The sequence below is a fragment of the Nomascus leucogenys genome, chromosome 7b (genome assembly GCF_006542625.1).
Source record: "Nomascus leucogenys isolate Asia chromosome 7b, Asia_NLE_v1, whole genome shotgun sequence".
NCBI lineage: Eukaryota > Metazoa > Chordata > Mammalia > Primates > Hylobatidae > Nomascus > Nomascus leucogenys.
The window spans coordinates 81,969,696-81,994,643 of NC_044387.1; the positions used below are offsets into that span (position 1 = coordinate 81,969,696).

The 24,948-nt window shown below is 34.9% G+C and overlaps 1 protein-coding gene across 6 annotated transcripts in view; it reads right to left on the reverse strand.

The window, feature by feature from the left end:
* Nucleotides 1-24,948, reverse strand: part of FSTL5 (follistatin like 5) — a 781,414-nt gene that overhangs the window by 69,566 nt on the left and 686,900 nt on the right. For all 6 annotated transcript variants that reach the window (XM_003257915.4, XM_012507957.2, XM_030816289.1 and 3 more), the window contains 2 exons: nucleotides 4,110-4,217; nucleotides 214-338 (listed from right to left, as the gene is read on the reverse strand). In XM_003257915.4, coding sequence (XP_003257963.1) covers nucleotides 214-338; nucleotides 4,110-4,217 — 233 coding nt within the window. The remainder of the gene's footprint in view (nucleotides 1-213; nucleotides 339-4,109; nucleotides 4,218-24,948) is intronic.

Here is a 24,948-nt window from a genome sequence, read left to right on the forward strand (position 1 = left end):
TCACACCTCTGTTAGGCATAAAGAGAAACATTTTATGGGAAATTCATCACTGATGTTGATAAAGTTTCAGTAAGCCGGTATGACAAAGCTAAAGCAAGTGCAATTGTACATGTGTATTTGTTTTATATCGAAGTTTCTTTATGATTTCACATGGCTTTCTATTATAACAGGAGAGAAATCTTTAAAAAGTTGATCACTCAACTTAGCACTTACCTCATATGGGTGATAATGAGTGTTGTGGTGGGAATGAAAAAATCATCCACTCTGTCAAATTGCTTTCCCACTGGTTGGGTGTGGATCGTGTGGTGAGGCACATTCCCACTGGCCAGGGTAATTACCTAAAGAGAACACACATTGGTTAGACCTCAACAATGCAGTCACTTAATAGTATAAGCTTTAATTTTATTTAGAGATGAAATAAATGTTTCTGGTAGTTGTTCGCATAGACTTTATGCCATCCTCAAAATTAATATATTATTACTACTGACTAAGTTAAAGTGATTCTCCCTCAAGACTAAAACTTCTCCTTTGGTTTTTATGACAAGATTTTATTTTATCGTTTTTACTTTTAGAGTTAGTTTGTTTTTCCTAAAGGGTAATTTTTCTTCATTTAAATGAATATACTTTCATTGAGTTCCATCGGAATCCCTCCTGGCTGGGGCCCACTTCCTGAACTATAGCAAAATGGAAGGCCTCTATTTCAAGTTATTTCCTGGGAATATTTTCTTCTCTAATTATTGTGCATTTGATAAGACATTAATTATATTCCAATTGTGAAATTTGTGGATTACAGACTCATTATAATTTTTAAAGCAGTATTTTGACATTTTTGTAAGACACATATGACTTTTAAAAGTAAAATAAATAAATTATGATAAATCTTTGAGAATCCACCTGAGGACACTAATTGGAAAATATTGTCATATATCTAAAATTATGACACCTAGTCTCTATTAATTATAAATATCTCAGAAAATACATATTTTGCTTTCGTATTTGACAAAGATGTATGGATAAAATTATAATAAAAATTAAAACACAAAGAAAAAGATAAGTAGAATTTTCTGATCCTTGAGAACACACTTCAGCATCGATTTCTCTTCCAGCCTAATCTTTTAACATGATGGCATGGGAAACACTACAGCCACAATGAGGGCTTGCCCATGTTTTTGGTTTTGTGAATTCAGTTTCTCCAAAGGAAGCGTATCTTAACTTCCACTTCCTTTGTGAATGTTTCCTGATAATCTTTTGGGAGACAATTATCCATGAATATGTTGACATTTTTGCAGAGTCAGGTCTTTCATAGCAAAGAGCCTTGGCAAACTTGGTTTAAGTCTAATGGCACAGCAAAAATGCCTTGGAGACTAGTGATAGTGTCTTGCTCATGAGAGATTTAGAGAATTATCTCCTTTGAACCATTTACTGACATTCAAGGGAATTGATCTACTCTTCTTCTTCCAGGGGAAGATTTTCATACATTCTAGAGTAATGATGATTATCTCTCCAGACAGAGGATAGGCTGATATGCTAGCAGCCTAAGAAAACGTACAGACTTATAATTCTAGGGTCCCACTTCTTTCGTGCAACTGTGCTGAACATTCAGGGTAGCATTAGGCTCTCCACGTGACCCAAAGTTGATTAGGGCTGGGGCATTAACACTAACATGATCCATGAGTGAGAAATGGCTTATTCTCTGATCCAGAGATCTTGTGTTTCCTATCATATTGTTTGCCAATCAATGAATCAATCAATCTACCTATCTATCTAATCAAGCTTATATCTATATTCATATAACACGCACACATATAAACCTTATGTAAATAAATCTTCTTGTGTATACCTTTTTAAAGCATACTTCTCAATTCCTACACTTTATTTTATATTTTCAGTTGTGACATTTACCTTCCACTCCCACCTGGCAAATATTTTTATAATTTACCATATTCTATCAGCACAAAATATGTTTTATTAGGCATCTAGAGAAAAATAAAGAACCCATTTTTAGATGGTTGAATAATGTGTGGGAACAATACCTCCAGAAGGCTTTTTTCTGTGTACAATGTCAAAAGAATTTGTCTAAACTATTTTGTGGCGGAATTGCAACACTGGGAAAGTTGTTAATCTATCCAAGTAGCATGAATCAAAGGGGAGAGGAAGGGATCAATTCTGAAGAAAATTGTATAATAAAAATATATGCAGCTTTAGTTTTTTAAAAGAAAGACATGAAAAAATTAAACTTTTATGTTATACTAATCTTAAAGCTAATAGTGTATTAAAATAATTTATAAGAATATTTTCTAAAAAAGCATATATATTGACCTGTTTTATTTGTCTTGCAAAGAGTATACTTAAATACAAAATCTCAATTAACAAGCACCTATTACCATATTGTGATAGATGATTCTAAAATTTGCCCACTGAGAAGATTGTGCTTTTTCAATCAAGAGATTGGCTCTATCACTCCATCCTCTTGAATGTGGGCAGGCAATGTGACTTGCTTTGATGAATATGATGTAGCAAAATTGGCTTTACATGCATTTTTGAAGCCCATACCTCAGCTGGTCTTGTAGCTTCCACTTTTGTAACCTAAAACCATTATGCTGTGAAGATGCAGTGTGAGCGTCACATGCAGGGGACACAAGGCACCCAGCTAAGCACTACCACCATGCGATAGACATGAGGGTGAGGCCATTCTGAACCTTCCACCTCTAGCCAAGTTATCAGGTAACTGGAGCCCATGAGTGCTCCCAGATCACATCAGCAGAGCTGCCCAGGTAGCCAACTCACAGAATTGTGAGTCATCCTTTAATTTTAAGACCTCACATTCTGCGAGTGGATTGATTTGCAAAATAAATAACTGAAATACTGTAATATTTTTTCAATGTTTCAAATGACACATATTTCTAGTGAATATAAAATGATCCATCATTATGCTGGCTATATTAAAATATTCTATTTACATAAAACTGTCATTTTTAAGTTAAATATTGCAATACTGAAAATAACTCAGAAACATTAAACGTCTTGGTAGTGACAACTGATTAAAATAAAATTATTTCATTTAAAAGAATGTATTGGCTGGGCACGGTGGCTCACGCCTGTAATCCCAGCACTTTGGGAGGCCGAGGCAGGCAGATCACGAGGTCAGGAGATTGAGACCATCCTGGCTAACATGGTGAAACCCCGTCTCTACTAAAAATACAAAAATTAGCCGGGCATGGTGGCGGGTGCCTGTAGTCCCAGCTACTCAGGAGGCTGAGTCAGGAGAATGGCGTGAACCCGGGAGGTGGAGCTTGCAGTGAGCCGAGATTGCTTCACTGCATTCCAGCCTGGGCAACAGAGCAAGACTCCATCTCTAAAAAAAATAAATAAATAAATAAAATAAAATAAAAGAATTTATTTTAAAATGTCCAAAAGTTAATAATTTGGGGTCTTGTTAAGTGAGGGATATTCAAGGCAGTAGCAAAATCACAAAGCATTTTGAAAAATACTGTAATATAAAGCGCATTTCCAGGGCTAAAAACTCCTTCCCATTCCCTTTCTGTTTCTGCTTAAACTTATAATTATAAAAGTCTAAGGACTGCTCCAAAGGGTCACGACCAAAATGCAGATTATTTTTTCTGTATCTGTGAAGTTCTCACATAAACAACTTCAAGGCAGCAGCAAAAGCCATAAGAATAACACCATTCTTCCTTTAGAAATAAGTCTCTCCTCAGATAACAGAATATTATCTGATTAGAGAAAAATGGAGATGGCCTTGAAGCTTTTGCTGTCGAATTATCTTTGTCTCTATTTATTGTACATGCCTTAACAAAATTGTTGAAAAGTAAATTATGACTTTCTTTTCCTCCTAATGGCATCAGCTTTGTCACTATAGGTATTCTTTTCGCATATAAATATAACCTTTAATACATATTACCTACGATTTTTCCCAGTCCAAAAGTACATGAGTGCCAACATTTTTTGCCCTTTTCTGTGCCTATCTAGTTATGATTAAAGCTGTAGTCCTCAGATGGAAAAATATCATTGTTAAATGATCACAAATATCCAATAAAATGTTGAAAGCTTTAAAGATTGCTATTTTCTCTAATATACTGAGATGTACTTACCTGTAGTGTTGGTGATGTCTTCTCCAAGGTACCCCAGCTTAGCACCCAGACCTGATCATGTGATTTGTCATAGTGTAATTTAACTGGGACAGGGTCTGTGCTCACTGCCTACAATAAAGAAGAATTGAATAAAATGTTTTAGACTAAACTATTAGTTTAAAGCTAGGCCAGAAATTATGAAGATTCTAATTTAGATGTCAGATTAAAAATTTAATTTGCCAAATATATAATTTCCTAAGCCCTTATTTGATATTTGAAAATATCATACTTTATTCATATACATTCATATACATTAATAAAGTGTTATCTTTCTAATTTTTTATCATATACAATTACGATCACAATTATCATATACATGATAAACATTTTGTTTATCATTTGAACAACTGTACACAGCTTTCAGTTCATTCATTACCTATGCAAATTGTGAGGTGGGGAGAAGCTATTTAGAAACTCAAGACATAAAAGATTAATATACTCATTTTAATTAAGTATTGAATACAGGTGAGAACTATGTTTATACTATTAGATCTATTTTATCCTAATTCTGGTTACGAGATTTTACTATCTGTAATGTTAAAATTCCAACAATCTGATATATGGCTGTAATTCTAACGAATGATCAGCTAATTAAGTTTCCTTAATGAGAAATTCAAAACCACAGGAGAAAAAAGAATTCTTTTTTTTATGCACCATGCTTGGTATGAAAATGTGTTTTTCTGCTAATATTTATAATATTTAGCATTTATTTAAAACAACATTCTCAGAAAACAAATTGATGCCACGAAGTTATTTCACTCACCTTAATTTTATGCTATTCATATTACAAGCTAACACCATTTAAAATTAATTTCCAGGAGTAGGTACTTATATATTTTCTAACTATGTAACATAAAACAAATTGTATCCAGTAAAGCAAACTTTATCCAATAGTGAAAGCATTTCTTCCCAAAGCTCTATTAAATATCCTTAGAGAATTTTCTTTTTTTTAATTTTTTCTTTTTATTGCTCTTATTATTATTATACTTTAAGTTCTAGGTTACATGTGCACAATGTGCGGGTTTGTTACATATGTATATATGCGCCATGTTGGTGTGCTGCACCCATTAACTCATCATTTACATTAGGTATATCTCCTAACGCTATCCCTCCCCCCTTTCCCCCACCTCACGACAGGCTCAGGTGTGTAATATTCCCCACCCTGTGTCCAAGTGTTCTCATTGTTCAATTCCCACCCATGAGTGAGGGATGAAGCTAGAAACCATCATCCTTAGATAATTTTCTAAGTACTTATCCATAATGCAATGTTCTTCTCAGCGCATTAGTAACAGGGAAACTACAGTTGTGGTTGGAAATATGGAAATGCGTATTTTAAATTAAATGTTAACAATTAAGTCTCACTAAGGCATCTCTTTTCTAAAATAATGCCCTTCATTTTGCCTATTTAAAATTCTCAGTATTCTTGGGTTACTGGAATAATTATTGGATTTCGGAGGAAACTCAAACATTTTTTATATTAGTGTCTTTACCCCTTTTTTCCTAAGAGAGTCAGTATACTGTTTTGGGATCAGATGGGCAGCAATATCCTCAGGGAAGGTAGCTCACTTGGCAAGCACCACAGATCCAAGGAAATGACTGATTCTATTTCCTTTTGACTGATATTGAGTTTCCCAGCCTCTTCAGAGGCTAAGAGTGGTCACATTGCATTGCATATTCTAGTTTCTGTATTGCAAAGATTAATATGATGCATGATTTCTGAGAATAATACTCCGTTCCATCAACAGAGATAACAGAAGGCTTCCTTCCACCACACGTTCTCTTATTTCCCACTTTCAATGCTGTCGTATGAGGATATTAAGCCTCTAGTTTCTAGAGGTTACTTTTACAAAAGTCATTTTGAGGCCATGAAGCTATTAGGTTAAGAGGAAAAGGCCGGGCACGGTGGCTCACGCCTGTAATCCCAGCACTTCAAGAGGCTGAGGAGGGCGGATCAGGAGGTCAGGAGATCGAGACCACGGTGAAACCGCGTCTCTACTAAAAATACAAAAAAAAAAAAAAAAAAAAAAAATCAGTCAGGAGCTGTGGCGGGCGCCTGTAGTCCCAGCTACTCGGGAGCTGAGGCAGGAGAATGGCGTGAACCTGAGAGGCGGAGCTTGCAGTGAGCCGAGATCACGCCATTTCACTCCAGCCTGGGCGACAGAGCAAGACTCCGTCTCAAAAAAAAAAAAAAAAAAAAAAAAAAAAGAGGAAAACCCAATACTTTGAGGGTGCAGAGGAGAAAAATAAAAGGAAACTGAATTCTTTATAACCTTGAGTTGCTACACAAACATAGAACAGCTATTCCCAGACTTGATGTTATTTAGGTAATTAGCTTTATTGCTTAAGGAACAGTTAATCTGGATTCTGTTAATTGTGTTAGAATGTCAGATGTTTCATTTAAATTTTTTCATGTACTAATCAATAATTTCAGTGCATATATAGCCCTAAAATTCATCATTAATCAACACTAATGACAAAGCCATAAGATTCCTTTGATTTTTCATATTTTTCCCTTTCTATGTTAAACTTAATCTGTGTGTGAATGCAATAGCCTATTCTGCATGCAGCTTTAAATGGAATAATCTTTAGATCTTTAAAATGTTAAAGATAAGATAGCTCAACACAAATGACAAAAGCAACAGTAAAAAAAAATCTCATTGTTATTTAATTGTAAGACTATATCAAAGGTCTGTAAGTAACTGCAAGGATCTGGGAACAATTTCAATGAAAATTTCCAGTTTGCCAGCTCCCACAAATTGCTTTTCTTTTAACCAGGCCTTTCATAAGTATTATCTTAAGACATTCTACAAACCATAGGTTAGGCTAACACCCACATTTAATGGGATAAGGAAACAGAATCAGTCTTGTTGGTGGTCGTCTAGCCAATAACAAGGACAGCTGGGATCTGATTGTCTGTGTTCCTTTCCAATATGGGAACCTCTCTGCATATGAAAGACACTCCCTCTTAGTTGATTGTTTATTCCTGGGAATGTGTGCATATGTTGCTGTCTTATTTATGCCTCATGTATAAAAATCATTGCTTTGGGTCTTTTTCCTCTATTGGAGGTTAACAAGAAACCTCAGGGGCTCAAATACGTGTCGTCATCTCTGCAAGTAATACAATCCTAATGGAGAATCACTGAAAGTCAGTATAGATCATGTTTATGAGCATTTATTCTGAAGCCAGTTTCAAACTTTAACTCTTTCACTTACATTAAAATAATAATGACAACAACAATAATAATAGTACCTTGGGAAGTTACTAAATTTTTCTGTGGCTCAGGATTTTTCTACAATAAAATGGAGACTGTAATAATACCTACTTCAAAGGGTTATTGTGAGTATTAGGTGAGATAGTAAAGTACTCAGGGTGTGCCTGGTGAATATTAAGTACCATGGGAATACCACTCATACTACTACTACTACCATTAGAAACAGTAATTGAGCTAGATGTTTTAGTGACTGTTAGCATCATAATGTTTCAAGGTTAGATGTGCAATATCTTTATTTAGTAAGTGAAAGAACTGAGACCTAGAAGAGAAAATAAACCCGTTTCTGTCCTTGAAGAATTTACAGACTAGAGAGTGAAAAGAGCACTTAAAATAACTTGATGTGTGTCACAAAAAAAAATAAAAAATAAATAAAAAAATAAGGACCATGCACTACAAAAGCTCAGAGGAAGAAGTACAATGCAGGATAAAATATAAGGAAAAGAGGTAAGGCTTTCATTGGGCCTTAAAGAATGAATATTTTCATGAATGGGAAGATAATATTTTTAAAAGTTAACTTATGGAAATATTTTACAGGAAGTGTCAGAATGCAGTTCATGATGAACTGCCTTCAAATAAATTAGGATATACGTATTTGGAGGAAAAAAATATTAGCCAATTTTCAAAATAACTTTGGACTTTGAAAAATGTCTGCTCAACGATTTCCAAAAGTTTTGAACATTTTGTTTCAGTATTTCAAAAGTTTTGCACTAAATTCAGTTATTTTGCTGTCTGGTTATAAAAGTTCACCAGAACTGAAAACGATATGCAGATCAAAATAAAAAAGTAATATAACATACTTTATTTGGAAAAATTGTAATTTTTAAGAAAATTTATTTATAAGTTTTCAAGTGTAAAATAACACATTTTATATAGTAAACATTTATATGATTTTCATCAACAGAATCATATATTAATGATAAAAATATTTCCAAATGACTATCTTCAGGATAATACTTCCATGACCCAATTTTCAGTCAGAAAAGCAGGTATGTTACTATTAATACCATCAGCTTTGGCAAGGGAATAAATAATGTGCTGGATTTTACAAAATACCTGCTCGTATGCTCTTGAAATTGACTTTAAAGAATCAGTAAATTTAGACCAGTTGGTTTTTATAGAACAGAAGGGCAATATTTTTGACACTTACAAAATTTTGTTTTTGCCACAAGACAACTTCTGAACTTCTTTGTCACAAGAGTTGAAATAGTTCTCCACATGTTATGCAAAGGATTGCAAAGATTCTGTCATCCTTGACTGCTGTCTTCCTCCCATACTTCACATCCTCAGGAAATGCAATTGAATCTACCTTCTAAATGATGATCCCTTTGCAATATCTCTACTATCCCCATGAACACAGTCACCATTATCATTATCACATGGTGCTGACTTCTTACCTTATACTCATCAGTCTTTCTCATAAATTTGTCTGAGTGATTTTTTTTTTCATTCTTTAAGCATCAGACAAGTCATGACAGTAATCAGCTCCAAACTATCAGTTTTTGGAAGAGACAAATTGTGTGTGGATTTTACAAAACACCTGCTAGGATACTCTTGAAATTTACAGGCCCTTCTAATTTCTTTTAGAGTGACAGCTGAAAGTCATTATGATGACCAGCTGGCCTTACCTGAACTGACACCTCCCCAGTCTTCTCTAGCCTTGTCACCAACTACACTTTCCTTGATGTCTCTGATACAGAATCTCCTGGCCTCCTTTGCTGTTCATCCAACATGTCAGCCATGCTTCTGCCTTTTGGAGGGTCTTTCCTTGAAAAGTTCTTCCCTAGAATCCCAATGCCTGCTTCCTCAACATCTTTGCTCATAATTCACTTTCTCAGCACGGCCATCTTGATCACCCTATTTAATAATCAAACCCTCCTTCCCTGTGTGCATACCTCTTCTCCTCAGCTTTCCCAAGCCCTCCTGTCCTTGCTCCGCAGTTTTACATTTTCCAAAAGCACTTACCACCTTACATACGGCATAATTTGTATTTTAGTGTGTTTATTTCTTATTGTCTGCCTCCATCTAATAGATTCTATGCTCCCAAAAGTTAAGCTTTTGGTGTTTGTTTAGGTCAATGATATAAACCATGCACTTAGAATAATACTTAGTGAAATAGTATTCTCAATTTAAAATTAATAAACTTCTAAGTCTACTTAATTGTAAAAAGTAAGTTGCAAAATTTTGTAGCATGGCAACTAATTATTATTATTAAGATCATGATCATTATTATTATTTTCTTAAAAAATTTCTCCTCTGATGTTGAAATTGAGATTATTATTTTATTTAACAAAAATAATTGTACTCCTGCACTCGGCTTATACAACCTGGCTCTTTTAATGAGGTGTTTTACAGATGCCTTATTTGTACGAGACACAAATTTTAAAAACTTAACTTTCATAACAATCTTTTTGTTGAAATATGCACTATTGTTATTCCTTTTATACGGATAAAAATAAACAGAAGACTAAGAGTACCATTGTTGATCCCTTCATATTGTAAAATTCCCACTTTCTTCTCAAGACACTAGAGTTCACTCTATGTTACCTGACCATCCAACATACAGATAAATTCAGGCCTTCAATATTGGTCCTTATAGTAGCTTTTTATTAAATAAAATAAGATTTTTTTTAAGATTAAAAAATTGTGAACAGATGTCATAGGATTTTCTTCCTGTAACTAGTCACCTGTAAGTTCTCTGGGTTTCACATGCTCCACTTTGGAGACCACTGGTGTGCACATTTTTTGTTTATGCAGTCATCATTCATTTAATTTAGGAAGAATGACATGAAGTAAATGCATTATTCAGGAATATGCAATTACAAAAAAGCATTAGTTATGTGCTCATATTTTATTTCAAAATTAACCATAATGCTCATTTATTGCTTACTGTAATTTACATTAAAAAATAAAGATGGGATCTTCCTAGTTGCCCAGGCTGGCCTCCAACTTCTGGTCACAAGCAATCCTCCCACCTCAGTTTCCCAAGTAGCTACAGACAAGTGCCACCACAACCGGCAGTATAATTTACACTTGACTACTCAAATTTATTTTGCTAGAAAAGTTGTTTTCAAACTGTCTTGAGAAGCCTATGGGAATGAGACTTACTTGTAGCTGGCAATTCGAACCCCCATCATAATAGAACAAAGGGGATCAGTTTGCATCTATTGAATGATTCTGTAAGATTTTAAGTGATAGCTTCCAATTATATATTGGAAATTTCTCTCCTACATAATAATCACTAAAAGAAATGTTGTTCACCCAGTATCCTTTGCTTAGCCTGGTGATATGGAGATTACTAATTTACAATCCCTCTTCTGCAGTTTTATTGAATTACTAAACACTTTCAAAAAAAGTTTCCAGTAATAATTTTTAAAATTTTACTCAATTAATAGTAGTGATTTATATATTGAAGTTCTAGAATCTACATTTCTTAGTTTCTCATACAAGTACTGTTTTCAGTGTTATATTGTCATGATGAATGAACTTTTTACCTTATTGCTTTGTATGTTAACATAAAATATATAGTGAAATAATAAAAAAGTTATTTGTTGTAGCTTTATACACATATTTATACAAGCAATTTTTGTTTATCATTTTTAAAACATTGTTGAAAGATTCTCAATTTACTTACATTGTGAGATTTTTTATTTCTTTTGTTGCTATCTAAATTTAATTCCCTCACAATCCCAACATACATAGTATTAAAAAATTCATCAGTGTTTCTTGAGGGGGTGCATATACAACAAAGTTAAAACACATGATACCCTAGTCATGGACCAGTTGTATCAACTTCTAAATATGAAATACTGATAATAGCAGCAAAGATACACAGAACTTGCGTTTTGGTCTTGACATGAAGGAACAGTGAAGCACAGCTTGTTTATCAGTCTGACAAGGAAAGTACCAGCTGGCTAATTAAGTGAACCTAATTTAAAATAATGATGCAGTTCTCAAGATAATACGCTAATGGCTGGAGGAGACTGCTGATGATACTTAAGAGTACTCCCGAGGTGTTACAATAAACCCCTTCTGCATCCAAGCAGAACTTGATGGTACTCCATAGACCACAAAATGAGGTCAGTTGTTTACTAGCTAATCTTTTATGCTACACAACATCACCTGTATGACATTCTTACAAAAACTTTGATGGTGAGAAAAGCAATAATTGAAACAATTTGACATTTAAAGCAACATCAAGTTTATAGATTCCATTAAAAAAAGTGACGTTTACTTTTTAGCTGCAGATAAAAATGATATTGATGTATTCGCTGAAAACAAATACACCAATGATCTCCTAATGCTAATAATTTATTATAGTTTTAAAAATCTTATATTGTCATAAAATATTTCTCATTTTAATAATAATATGCAATATTCAGTTTAAATTTTAAAGAATGTTTAGGTCCAAAATACACATTTAATACCAGTCCACACAATCAAATACATGCAAAAATCAGAAATATCATTTCATGGATGAGGATAGCATGAAATACTAGGGGATCTGTTGGACTGGACTGAAAAAGAAAACTTCAAAGTTTCAATTTCAATAAGTGTAACATTATTTTCTTTACCGTTATCTTTTTCAAGAAGGCATTTTGATTTTTGGACTTCACTGCTTCACTTCTATATCCATACTATGTATAATGTGTACCATTTTTTATAATGTTTGGGAAATAATTAACTAAATTTTGATTACAATTAGTATTCTTAGTTGCCTCTGTATAATATACTCAGATTAGAAAAAAATAGGTAAATAAAAGCACATCATACAGTAAGGAAGTAAAACATCATTTGGATACAAAAAAGTCTAACTGTGAATCTGGGCTCAGTTGACAAAAGTGGTCAAATTTTGAATCAATGCTTTACTTTTTACAAAATTAACTTTGTATTTTTCAGTTCACTATAAATGTAAATGTGTGATGTCTTTATACACTTAGGTTACTAGGATGATTAATTTATAAAACAGAAGTCAATATCTTTGTCGGTAAAACTGACCATTTTACATGTTGTTTCAAATTAGAAAAAACCTCAAGAGAATTTAAAATTCTAAAAGATGAATTATTTTCAAGTATAAAAATGGAGTCATTAGCATATTCATAATTCAACTTTAAGCATGTACTCTGAGGACTAAAATTCACATACTCCTAAGGTAATGTTAAGACAAATATAAGGATGTGTTATTTCACCCAGCAGGTAGGAGAGTTATGGAACTCATTATCTACAGAGGCGCACAGGCTGAAATTATACATGGCTGCAAAAAAGAGAGCTTAGGTAAATTCAAAAATAGCAAAATTTACATTTTTTAAAAGATAAATGTATGTATTTTGGTAGCATATATATAAAACTTGAGGTAGATATCTACAGTCAACAACATGCCTCAAAAAGTAGTTTCCCTCTCAGAAAGAATACTACATAGATGTACCCAGTATGGAAATTTTCATTCCATATACTCAGGTGATCACTAAATTTCTATAGAATAGTTTGTCCAGAATGGCCCACATAATTGCAGTTGTTATTTCACTCTCCTTCTTTCTAGCAAGGTATTTAATAGCTCTCATAATTGAAAACACTTTTTTATAATTGACAGGTACTAATCAACCCCATCATACACCTCTCCAGAGCTGAGTGAGTGACCCCCACTACATACTACTGCCTCTGTGCTTTGCTCCAAGGATTAAGTGCCTACATTTTTTTTTTTTTTACAATAGGAACATATCTGATATGCTGCTTTTGGTTCTGTTCTCCTGATGGAGGGCAGCTATATAAAGTGAGGCAATAAGGCTGATAAAGGATGGCATGGAACAGAATGTCTCAAGAGAAGATTAGGATTTGTCTTTGATAGTAGAATATCTGAGAACATACAGTGACTATTAGAAAAACCTGAATTATAGCAGCAGGTCTACACTGGCTTTTTAGATTGCTGCCAGCAAGCATATTCCTCAGGATAGTTGAGAATGTACTGTTATTCCTAGAGCATGTGGAGAGAAAAAATGGGAAATCAACTGCTTAGTTAATGAAGATACACATTTTTAGATTAACAAGATAATTGTTTTTTGTTTCAGTATTCCTAAGTCAGTTCATTTGGTCAGTCATAAAATCATTTTTTCTTGATTTCTTCTTGTGTTTCATGTCATTAACTTATATTTTCTCTTTAATTTGGCCTCTCATGCTCTTTTTAAATTTTACTAGCATGATTTTAACTTAATATTTTCTTAGTTGCTTTTATTATCTATAAGAGTGTGTGTATATCTCTTCTTTCATTCAATTCTGATAGTATTAATTATGACTTTTGTTCTTGTTCTTTGCCAAAATTCCCAGATTTATCTATTTCATTAGTATTTTTTTCATTTTTTAAAACTTTGGTAGATAAATTTAACATGAAGTTTACCATCTTAACCATTTTAAGTGTACTGAAATATGTTCATAATTCTGTGTAATCATCATCCCTATGAATCTCCATAATTCTTTTTACCTTGTAAAATGGAAACATTATAGTCATTAAACAATAATTCCCCAATTCTGCCTCTTCCTAGCCCTGGAAACTACTACTCTACTTTCAGTGTCCATTATTTTCACTACTCTAATTACCTCTTGTAAATGGAATCACACAGTTTTTGTCTTATTATGGCGGACTTATTTCACTTAGCATAATGTCCTCAGATTACACTCATGTTGTAGCATATTTCAGAATTTCTTTCTCTTGTAAGGCTGTATAATATTCCATTGCATGTATAAAGCACATTTTATCTATTCATCTGTCAACAGACACTTGAGTTACTTCCACATGATAATTCTATTTTTAACTTTTTAAATAACCACTAAACTGTCTTTCAAAGCAGCTCCACCATTTTATATTTCCAACAATAATGCACAAGGGTTTCAATCTCTCCAATCCCTTGCCAAAACTTATTTTTTGTTTGATAGTAGCCATCCTAATGGGTATGAGGTGACATCTCATTGCAGTTTTGACTTACATTTCCCTAATGATTACTGATATTGGTCATCTTTTTATATGTATATTGGCTATATGTATAACGTCTTTGAAAAATGTCTATTGAAGTTCTTTGCCCACTTTTTTTTTTTTTTTTGAAGCAGAGTCTCGCTCAGTCGCCCAGGCTGGAGTGCAGTGGTGCGATCTCGGCTCACTGGAAGCTCCGCCTCCCGGGTTCATGCCATTCTCCAGCCTCAGCCTCCTGAGTGGCTGTGACTACAGGCACCAACCACCATGCCCGGCTACTGTTTTTGTTTATTTTTAGCAGAGACAGAGGTTCACCGTGTTAGCCAGGATGGTCTCCATCTCCTGACTCTGTGATCCACCAGCCTCAGCCTCCCAAAGTGCTGGGATTACATTTGCCCACTTTTGAATCCAGTTTTAGTTATTTTTGTGGTTGAGTTTTAGGAATTCTCTATATACATTGGATAGTAATTCCTTAACAGATATATGATTTGCATATATCTTCTGCTATTCTGTGGGTTGTCCTTTTACTTTTCACTCTGTTGATATTATCTTTGAATGAATAATTTTTAAAAAACTTTATTAAGTCCAATTTATGCAATTTTTCTTTGGTTGCTTGTGCCTTTGTTGTCACATCTTAGACATCCTTGCCAAATCCAATATCATAAAGCTTTTGCTCTCTCTTCTAACAGTTTAAATTTTGCACCCAAAATTTAGGTCTTTCATTAATTTCGTGTTAGTTTTTATTTATGGTGTTATGTAAGGTTCCAACTTCATTCTTTTGCATGTGGACATCCAGTTTTCCCAGCATCACTTGTAGAGAGACTGCCATTGCCCCACTGAATGGTCTTGGCACTCTTATAAAAAAACATTTGACTACATATGTTTATTTATGAACTTTCTATTCCATTCCATTATTCTGTATGCCTGTCTTTATGCTAGTACTACACAATTCTGATTATTGTAGCCTTTGCATTAAGTTTTGACATAAGAAAATGCGAGTACTCCAGCTTTGTTCTTTTTTTCAAGATTATGTTTGCTATTTAGGGTCCCTTAAGATTCCATATGAATTTTAGGATGGGCTTCTCTATTTCTGAAAAAAAAAAAAGTCTTAGGATTTTGATAAGAATTTCACTGAATCTCTAGATTGCTTTGAGTAGTACTGACATCTTAACAATACTGAGTCTTTCAATTCATGAACATGTGATGTTTTCCCATTTATATACCTCCTTTAATTTCTTTCAGCAATATTTTGTAATTTCCCTTGTATGCCTTTCACCTTTTTTATTAATCTCTATGTATTTTATTATTTATTATGCTATTGTGTCTGGAATTGGTGGGTTCTTGGTCTCACTGACTTCAAGAATGAAGCCGCGGACCCTTAGCTGGACACAAAGGTTCTCCAAGTCCCGACCAGAGTAGCTACATACAGTGTCAATTGGTGCATTCACAAACCCTGAGCGAGACACAGGGTGCTGATTGGTGGGTTTACAAACCTTGACCTAGATACAGAGTGCCGATTGGTGTATTTACAATCCCTTAGCTAGACATAAAGGTTCTCCAGGTCCCCACCAGACTCAGAAGCCCAGCTGGCTTCACTCAGTGGATGCTGCACTGGGGCTGCTGGTGGAGCTGCCTGCTAGTCCTGCGCCGTGCACTCGCACTTCTCAACCCTTGGGTGGTCGATGGGACTGGACACCGTGGAGCAGGGGGCGGCACTCGTCTGGGAGGCTTGGGCTGTACAGGAGCCCACGGTGGGCAGCGGATGCTCAGGCATGGCGGGCTGCAGGTCCCGCGAGGGAGGCAGCTAAGGCCCCGCGAGAAGTCGAGCACAGCAGCTGCTGGCCCAGGTGCTAAGCCCCTCATTGCCCGGGGCTGGCGGAGCCGGCTGGCTGCTCCGAGGGTGGGGCCTGCAGAGCCCACACCCACCTGGAACTCGCGCTGGCCCGCAAGCTCCGCGCACAGCCCCGGTTCCCTCCCGCGCCTCTCTCTCCACACCTTCCTGCAAGCTGAGGGAGCCGGCTCCGGCCTTGGCTTCCACAGTGCAGCAGCGGGCTGAAGGGCTCCTCAAGCATGGCCAGAGTGGGCGCCAAGGCTGAGGAGGTGCCGAGAGTGAGCGAGGGCCATGAGGGCTGCCAGCATGCTGTCACCTCTCACTATGACAAGTTGAACTGTTTCTACAATTCTATTTGCAATTTGTTTATTATTAGTGTATAGAAATGCAACAGATTTATGCATGTTCCTTTCTATCCTGATACTTTATTCAATTCATTCATTAGTTCTAATAGTGTTTTTGTGTAATTTTTAGGGTTTCCTACATGTAAGATCATGCCATCTGCAAATAATTTTGCTTATTCCTTTTTAACTTGGAAGGCTTTTATTAATCTTTCTAGCCTAATTGTTCTGGCTAGAGGCCCAATACAATGTTAAGTAACAGTGGCAAAAGTGGGCATCCTTGTCTTTTTCCTGAACTTAGAGGAGAAGCTCAGTCTTTCATCGCTGAGTTTTTCCCACATGGGTTTTATATGTTGCAATAGTTTCTTCCCATTCCTCATTTTTTGAGTATTTTTATTATGAAAGAGTGTTAAATTTTATCACATGCTTTTTTGTATCAATTAAGAATGTCATTTAATTTTTCTCTTTCATTTTGTTAAGGTTGTTTATTACAATGATCTATTTTTATATGTTGAATCATCATTGCATTCCAGGAATAAATCCTACTTGGTCAGGGGTATGATGTAGTTATGTGCTGCTGAACTTGGTTCGCTAATATTTAGTTGTGTATTTTTACATCAGTGTTCATAAGGCATCTTGAGCTGTGGATGTGTTTTCTTGTAGTGTTTTTGTCTGGCTTTAGTATCACGGCAATGCTTGCTTCATAGAATGGGTTAAGCAGAATTTACTTCTCTTCAATAGAGAAGTAAAACCTTACGGTTTGAGAAATATGGGTGTTATTTCTGCTTGTTATTTCTGTTATTTCTGCTTGAATGTTTGGTAAAATTCGGCAGTGACATCATCAGGTTTAGTGTTATTCGTTGAGCTATTTTTGATTACTGATTCAATTTTCTTAAAATTTGTAAGTATATTTATTTTTTCTATTTTATTATAATTTAGTTTTGCTGCATTTTATGTTTCCATAAATTTGTCCATTTTATGTAGGTTATCTAATTTGACAACATACAATTTAATTGTTCATGGTACTCTCTTATAATCCTTTGCATTATCTATAGCATTGGTATAATAGTAATGGCCCCACATTCACTTTTGATTTTATTAATTAATATCTCTTTTTCTTATCCCATCTAGCCAATAGCTTGTCAATTTTCTTGATCTTTTTTTTTTTTTTTTGAGATGGAGTCTCGCTCTGTTGCCCAGGCTGGAGTGCAGTGGTGTGATCTTGGCTCACTGCCAGCTCTGCCTCCTGGGTTCATGCCATTCCCCTGCCTCAGCCTCCCAAGTAGCTGGGACTACAGGTGCCCGCCACCACACCAGGCTAATTTTTTTGTATTTTTAATAGAGACAGGGTTTCACCATGTTAGCCAGGATGGTCTCAATCTCCTGACCTTGCGATCTGCCCTTGTCGGCCTCCCAAAGTGCTGGGATTACAGGTGTGAGCCACCGCACCTGGCCATTTTCTTGATGTTTTTAAAGAACTAACTTTTGGTTTCAATAGTATTCTCTATTCTCTATTTTATCTTTTTTCTAATTTTTATCAGTTCCTTCTTTCTGCTAGCTCTGACTTTTGTTCTTTTTCTTTCAGTTTTTTAAGTTGTAAAGATAGGTTGTTGATTTGAGATATTTCTTGATTTTTTTAAATGTAAGTATTTATCATTCTAAATTCCACTCCCCCCGCATCCTTCAGCACTGGTTTTGCTATGTCCCATAAGTTTTGTTCTGTTGTACTTTTATTTTCATTTGCCTCTAAGTATTTTCTAATTTTCCTCATGATTTTTTTGATTGATTGTTTAAGGTTGTTTTAGTTTCCACAATTAAAAAAAAAAATTCCAATTTTACTTCTATTGTGGATTTCTACTTCCACACCATTATGCTTAGGTAATTTTTATTATATTTAATTTATTTTATTTTTTTGAGATGGAGTCTCACTCTCGCCAGGCTGCAGTGCAGTGGCATGATCTCGGCTCACTGCAACCTCCGCCTCCTGGGTTCAAGCAACTCTCCTGCCTCAGCCTCCCAAGTAGCTGGGATTACAGGAGTGTACCACCATGCCTGGCTAATTTTTGTATTTTTAGTAGAGACAGGGTTTCACCATGTTGGCCAGGATCATCTCGATCTCTTGATCTAGTGATCCACCTGCCTTGGCCTCCCAAAGTGCTGGGATTATAGCCATGAGCCACCGTGCCTGGCCATGTCTAACTTTTAAAATCTATCGAGACTTAATTTCTGGCCTAACATATCATTTATCCTGGAAAATGTTCCATGAGCTCCTGAAAGAAAAAAATATATATGCTATTGTCATTGGATAGGGTATTCTGTATTTGTCTGTTAAATCTGTTGGTTTATTGTGATAAGTCCTCTACTCCCTTTATTATCTTCTGTCTGGTATTTCTATCAATTACTGACAGTGAGGAATTGATGCTTTCAATTATCATTGTAGAACTGTCTATTTCTCAATTCTGTCAGCTTTTGCTTCATATGTTTTGATGATTTAGTATTAACTATGTGCATGTTTATAATTTTTAAATCTGCTTGCTGTATTGCTGTATTGATTTTTTTATTAATAAATTATCTCCCTCTTTGTCTCTTGTAATTTTTTTTTTTCTGGGACAGAGTCCTATTCTGTCTCCCAGGCTGGAGTGCAGTGGCACAACCAAAGCTCAGTGCTGCTTTGACTTCCAGGCTCAAGTGATGCTCCCACATCACTCAGCTTCCCAAGTATGTGGGACTACAGGTGTGTGCCACCACACCCAGCAAATTAAAAAATATGTATATAGAGAGACACCATCTCACTATGCTGTCCAGGTAGGTCTTGAACTCCTGGGGCCACACACTGCCCCTGTCCTGGCCTCTCAAAGTGCTGGTATTAGAAGTGTGAGCCACCACACCAGGCCCTTGTGACTTTTTAAGTCTATGGAGACATATATTAGTATAGTTACCTCTCCCTTTTGGTTACTCAGTGCATGGACTATCTTTTTCAATCCCTGATCTTTCAAACTTTTAGTGTGATTATACCTAAAGTGAGCCTCTTATAGACGGCATATAGTTTGATCCTGTTTTTAATCCATGCTGTCAATCTCTGTCTTTTGACTGAATAATGTAAGCCATTTATATTTAAAGTACTTAGTGATAAGAAGGCACTTCCTTTTGTTATTTTGCTATATGTCTTCTGTATGCCTTAACAGATTTCCCCTCTCATTCCCTGCATTATTGTCTTCATTCATATTTAGTTATATTTTTGTAATGAAATGTTTAAATTTCTCATTTTCTTTTGTCTATATTCTGCAGCTATTTTCTTTGTGGATAGCATGGGGATTACACTTAATATCCTAAAGTTATAGCAGTTCTATAATAGCTAAACTTCAATAACATACAAAACTCTGCTCCTTTAACAGCTCCATTCTGATCTCTTTCAGTGGTTTATGTCACAAATTACATTTTTGTACACCATGTGCCAAAAAAATAAACAAATAATTCTTTCAAATGCATTATTTTCTTAAATTACGTAGAAAACAAAAAGGGTTTTTGCAAATCAAAGTTACAATAATAATAACTTTTAGACTAATAATATTTATGCATTACTCTCATATCAGGTAAGAAACAAAAAGTGAAGTTACCAAATTTTATTATAATCACATTAGATTTTGTGATTGTCCATGTATTTGCTTTTATAAAAATCTTTATTTCTTCATATGACTTCAAATTATTGTGTAGTGGTTTTTTTTTTTTTTTTTTTTGAGATGGATGGAGACTCGCTCTCTCACTCAGGCTGGAGTGCAGTGGCACCATCTTGGCTCACTGTAACCTCTGCCTCCCGGGTTCAAGTGATTCTCCTGCCTCAGCCACCTAAGTAGCTGGGACTACAGATGCCCGCCACCATGCCTGGCTAATTGTTTGTATTTTTGGTAGAGATGGGGTTTCACCATGTTGGCCAGGATGGCCTCAATCTCCTGACCTCATGATCCACCCACCTCAGCCTCCCAAAGTGCTGGGATTACAGGCATGAGTCACCATGCCCGGCCTGTGTAGTGTTTTGGTTTATTCATATGTTTGTTTCGTTTACTTTGCTGGGCTACCTTGAACATTTCTTACAGGACAAGTCTAATTATGGCAAGCAAACTCAACTATTGTGTATCTGGGAATGTCTTAATTTCTACTTCACTTTTGAAGGAAAATTTTTGTGGGATATAGGATCCTTGATTGACTTTTTTTTTTTTTTTGTCTTGTAGTACTCAGAATATATGGATCCACTGCCTTCTGGCCTCCATAGTTTCTAGTGATAAATCTGATAGCAATCTTATTGAGGATACACAATATGTGTAGAGTTGTTTCCCTCTTGCTGCTTTCATAATTCTTTCTTTGGCTTTGGCTTTTGAAAGTATAATTCCAATGTGTCTTGATGTTGGTCACTTTTGTTTATCTTACTTGGACTTTGTTGATCTTCATGGATGTTTATATTCATGTTTTTCTTCAAATCTGGAAAGTTTTTAGCCATTATTTCTCCGAATATTCTGTTGGCCATTTCTCTCTCTCTTCTCCTTCTGGGAGTGCCACAGTGCATATGTTGGTACACTTGACTGAGTCTCACAGGTCCGTTAGACTTGGTTCACTCCTCTTCAGTTGTTTTTCTTTCTAGTCCTCAGACTCAATAATTCAATTGTCCTATCTTCAAGTTAGTTATTTTTCTGTCTGCTGAAATCTGCTTTGGAATACCTCTAGTACATTTTTCATTTCAATTATTGTACTTTTCATCCTTCAAATTTTTAAATATTTTTTATTCTTTTCTAATATTTCCATTTTGTTTTTACATTATTTCCTCAACTCTTTTTCATCTTTAGTACTTTGAGCACCTTTAAGATAGTTGTTTTAATGTTTTTATCTAGTAAATTTGCCTCAGGTCTTGTTCAGGAATACATTCTGTTGATTCTGTTTTCTTTTTCTTTTTTTTTTTGAGAGGGAGTCTCGCTCTGTTGCCCAGGCTGGAGTGCAGTGGCGCAGTCTCTGTTCACAGCAAGCTCCGCCTCCTGGGTTCACGCCATTCTCCTACCTCAGCTTCCCAAGTAGATAGGACTACAGTTGCCTGCCACCACGCCCAGCTAATTTTTTTTTTTTTTTGTATTTTTAGTAGAGACAGGGTTCCACCATGTTAGCCAGGATGGTCTCGATCTCCTGACCTCGTGATCCGCCCACCTCGGCCTCCCAAAGTGCTGAGATTACAGGCAATTCTGTTTTCTTTAAATGACCATACTTTCCTGTTTCTTCGTACACTTTGTGACTTCTTTTTTTTGAAGACTAAGCATTCAAATCTAATAATTGTGATAATTCTAGAGATCAGATTCTTCCCCTTCCTCATGTTTGCTGTTTTTTTTTTTTTTTTTTTTTTTGAGACAGAGTTTTGTTCTTGTTGCCCAGGCTGGAGTGCAATGGTGCGATATTGGTTCACCGCAGCCTCCACCTCCTGAGTTCAAGTGATTCTCCTGCCTCAGCCTCCCGAGTAGCCAGGATTAAAGGCATGCACCACCACGCCTGGCTAATTTTGTATTTTTAGTAGAGACAGGGTTTCTCCATGTTGGTTAGGTTGGTCTCAAACTCCCGACCTCAGGTGACCCACCCACCTTGGCCTCCCAAAGTGTTAGGATTACAGGCGTGAGCCATATATACATGCCCAGCCACTGCTGTGTTTTTAATTGCAATTTTTGCTTTTGTTTATTATTGTAGGCTATCTCTGTTCCAAGGTTCAGCCTAATGCAAACTTAAAGTCTCCTAAGGTATTTTTCTGAGCCTTTCTCTGGGCACCAACTGGTCACTTTCTAATTTTTCTCCTATATTCACTTGTTTTTGAATAAACTAGTATTTAATATCTGGTTCTAAAATGAAGAACTAGAGAAAAATGAAAGAGGAGTATAAACAGACACTAGGCCTTTAGATGTCCTAGAAGTCACTTTTGCCAAAGGAAGAGGAGCTTGCAACAATGGGCAACGTGTGACAGCAATGTTCACCCACCTCTGTCTGTAGCTCTGAAATCAGAAGTGTCAATCAACAATCAAAGAACAGATACCCCAAATGTAAAGGACAGCATCCTTTTTGCTTACCCTGGCTCCTGCATTCTGCATGCAAGCTTCTCCTGTTTTTGTTGTTTTTGACAGTTAATATTTTAATAGGTCATATGTTTATCAATTCCCTTGCTCACTATCACATCAAATTTACAGCTAATTTTCCTGATTCCTGAAGTAAACAATTTTTTTCCATGTTGTTTCCATTTACATTGGTGATAAAGTATATGTTTTGTGTGTCTGACACAATAAACAAATCGTGCCCTAGTTTTATAATTATTTTTTAAATTTCCACTTAGTCCTTTTGTAATATTTTACTTTATTTTGGTATTCATCATTTCTACTGAGAAATTTGCTACCATCTCATAGTAATTTATCTGCCTTTTTAAGATCTTCCTCTTTGAAGTGACACAACCGAAAGGCAAAAGGAAGATCTTAAAAAGGCAGATAAATTACTGCCTTTTTAAAGTATAGTTTTTTTTTCCATTTGAGTTTCATTGTTGTCCTAAATCTGAGGGTTTACATAAGTGATTCTATATTGTTTTATATTATATAAATTATTAATTATTATAGTTTATTACACTTTATGCAATTATTATTCATTTTGACCAAAATATTAACTTCTCCCTTTTCTTTCCATTACCTACTTTAGGAAATATTATTGCACATATGTTAGTCCTGACTTTATATCTTAATTTCTCATTTATATTTTCCTTCTCTTTTCCTAAATACACTGCATTATTTGATTGACTGCATTATTTGTAATTCAGGTCTATCTCTGAACTTATTTAATCATCCTCCTCTTTTAAACTATTGTTTAACATATATGTATCAATTTTAATTTTAATAATTCACTTTTAATTTTTAGAAGATATATTTTGGCTTTTTCAATTTTAGGAATTTATTAAAGAAATACAGGGTTAGTATAAAACTTGAAAGTAAAATAATAACAAAATGATCATCAATGTAGAAATACAGAAAAAGTCTCAGTAGTGTAAACATTTTGCCTCTCTCTAATTTCATCAGTAGATTAAATGTAATATTAGTTAAAAACTTAGCAGGAATGTATAGAAATTCACTACTGATAGTCACATATGCTGTTTTTGGAAGTTAAATATAGTATAATCATTTGGAAAATGATGCACCTTGGATAGCTTCATATGCATACACACACATAAACTCACAGGTAATATTTGGTCTCACATTTCAACTCATATATGTATATACCAAAAGAATTGCATATTTTGCACACAAAATTAAGGTGTACAAAATTGTAGCAAGTAGTATTATTCACCATAGTACAAATTTAAATACACCTTAAATGTCTGTTAGCAGTAGAATGTATAAATACAATTCTGATACTCAAATATAGTAAATTATAATTATTTATGATAGTTCCTCTATAAATCATCACTAACACCAAAGTACTGAATACTGATTTCATGAAGGAAGTGAAAAGTTAGGATCTGTTGAGCTTTTGTTCATATTATTTTAATCAACCAATCAATACATCACCTTGCTTTATGTATGTATATGTTTAAAGACACCTTATTTAATATACATTGTTAACTGATGAAGATGGAACTCATGGCCAACAGCATTACAACTCATGCCTTAACAAAACTTACTGTTAGGTGCATCACAACCTTCCTGTACTTGGGAACTCTGGACAGCACTTCAACACTATGTGTGGAGGCCATTTTAAACAGCAAAATCGTCAAAAGCACCAATTTTTTTTAAAGGTGTTAAATTGAGCATGGAAAGAATATTCATTTATAGTATGAAAGTTAAAACAAGAAGGCAGAATATCTTCTTGTTCAAATACAGAGAGGCATGTGTATATTTAGTAATAAAAAAGTTTTCACATCTAGGTATGCCCACAAATGACCATAAAATGTCATGGTTATAAATAAATTTAAGCAAGTAGGTAACTACAAATACAGAATCCACAATGAGAATCAACTGTAATCAGTTTCTCCACAGCAATAAAAGAAAGAATTACCCTAGCAACAGCTACAAACAAAATGATCTTGCAATCATAATGTAAAGCACAAATAGCCAGATTCAGATCATGAATATCATATATATCCATTTATGCTCAAAATCAGCCAATAGTTACATGCAGTAATAGAAATCTACATAATAATTTCCTTCAGAAGGAGTAATATAAATAATTATTATTATAATAACATGGTCATAAGGAGAACACATTTGGACTGTGCCCCAATTTATCAACCTATAAAAATGTGTTTAGATACTAAGTTGAAAAATCTCCACAATCATGATTGTATCATATTATTATCTGCTTTAGCATTTTGTGAAGTCTTTTAAGTTCCCTTAGTATT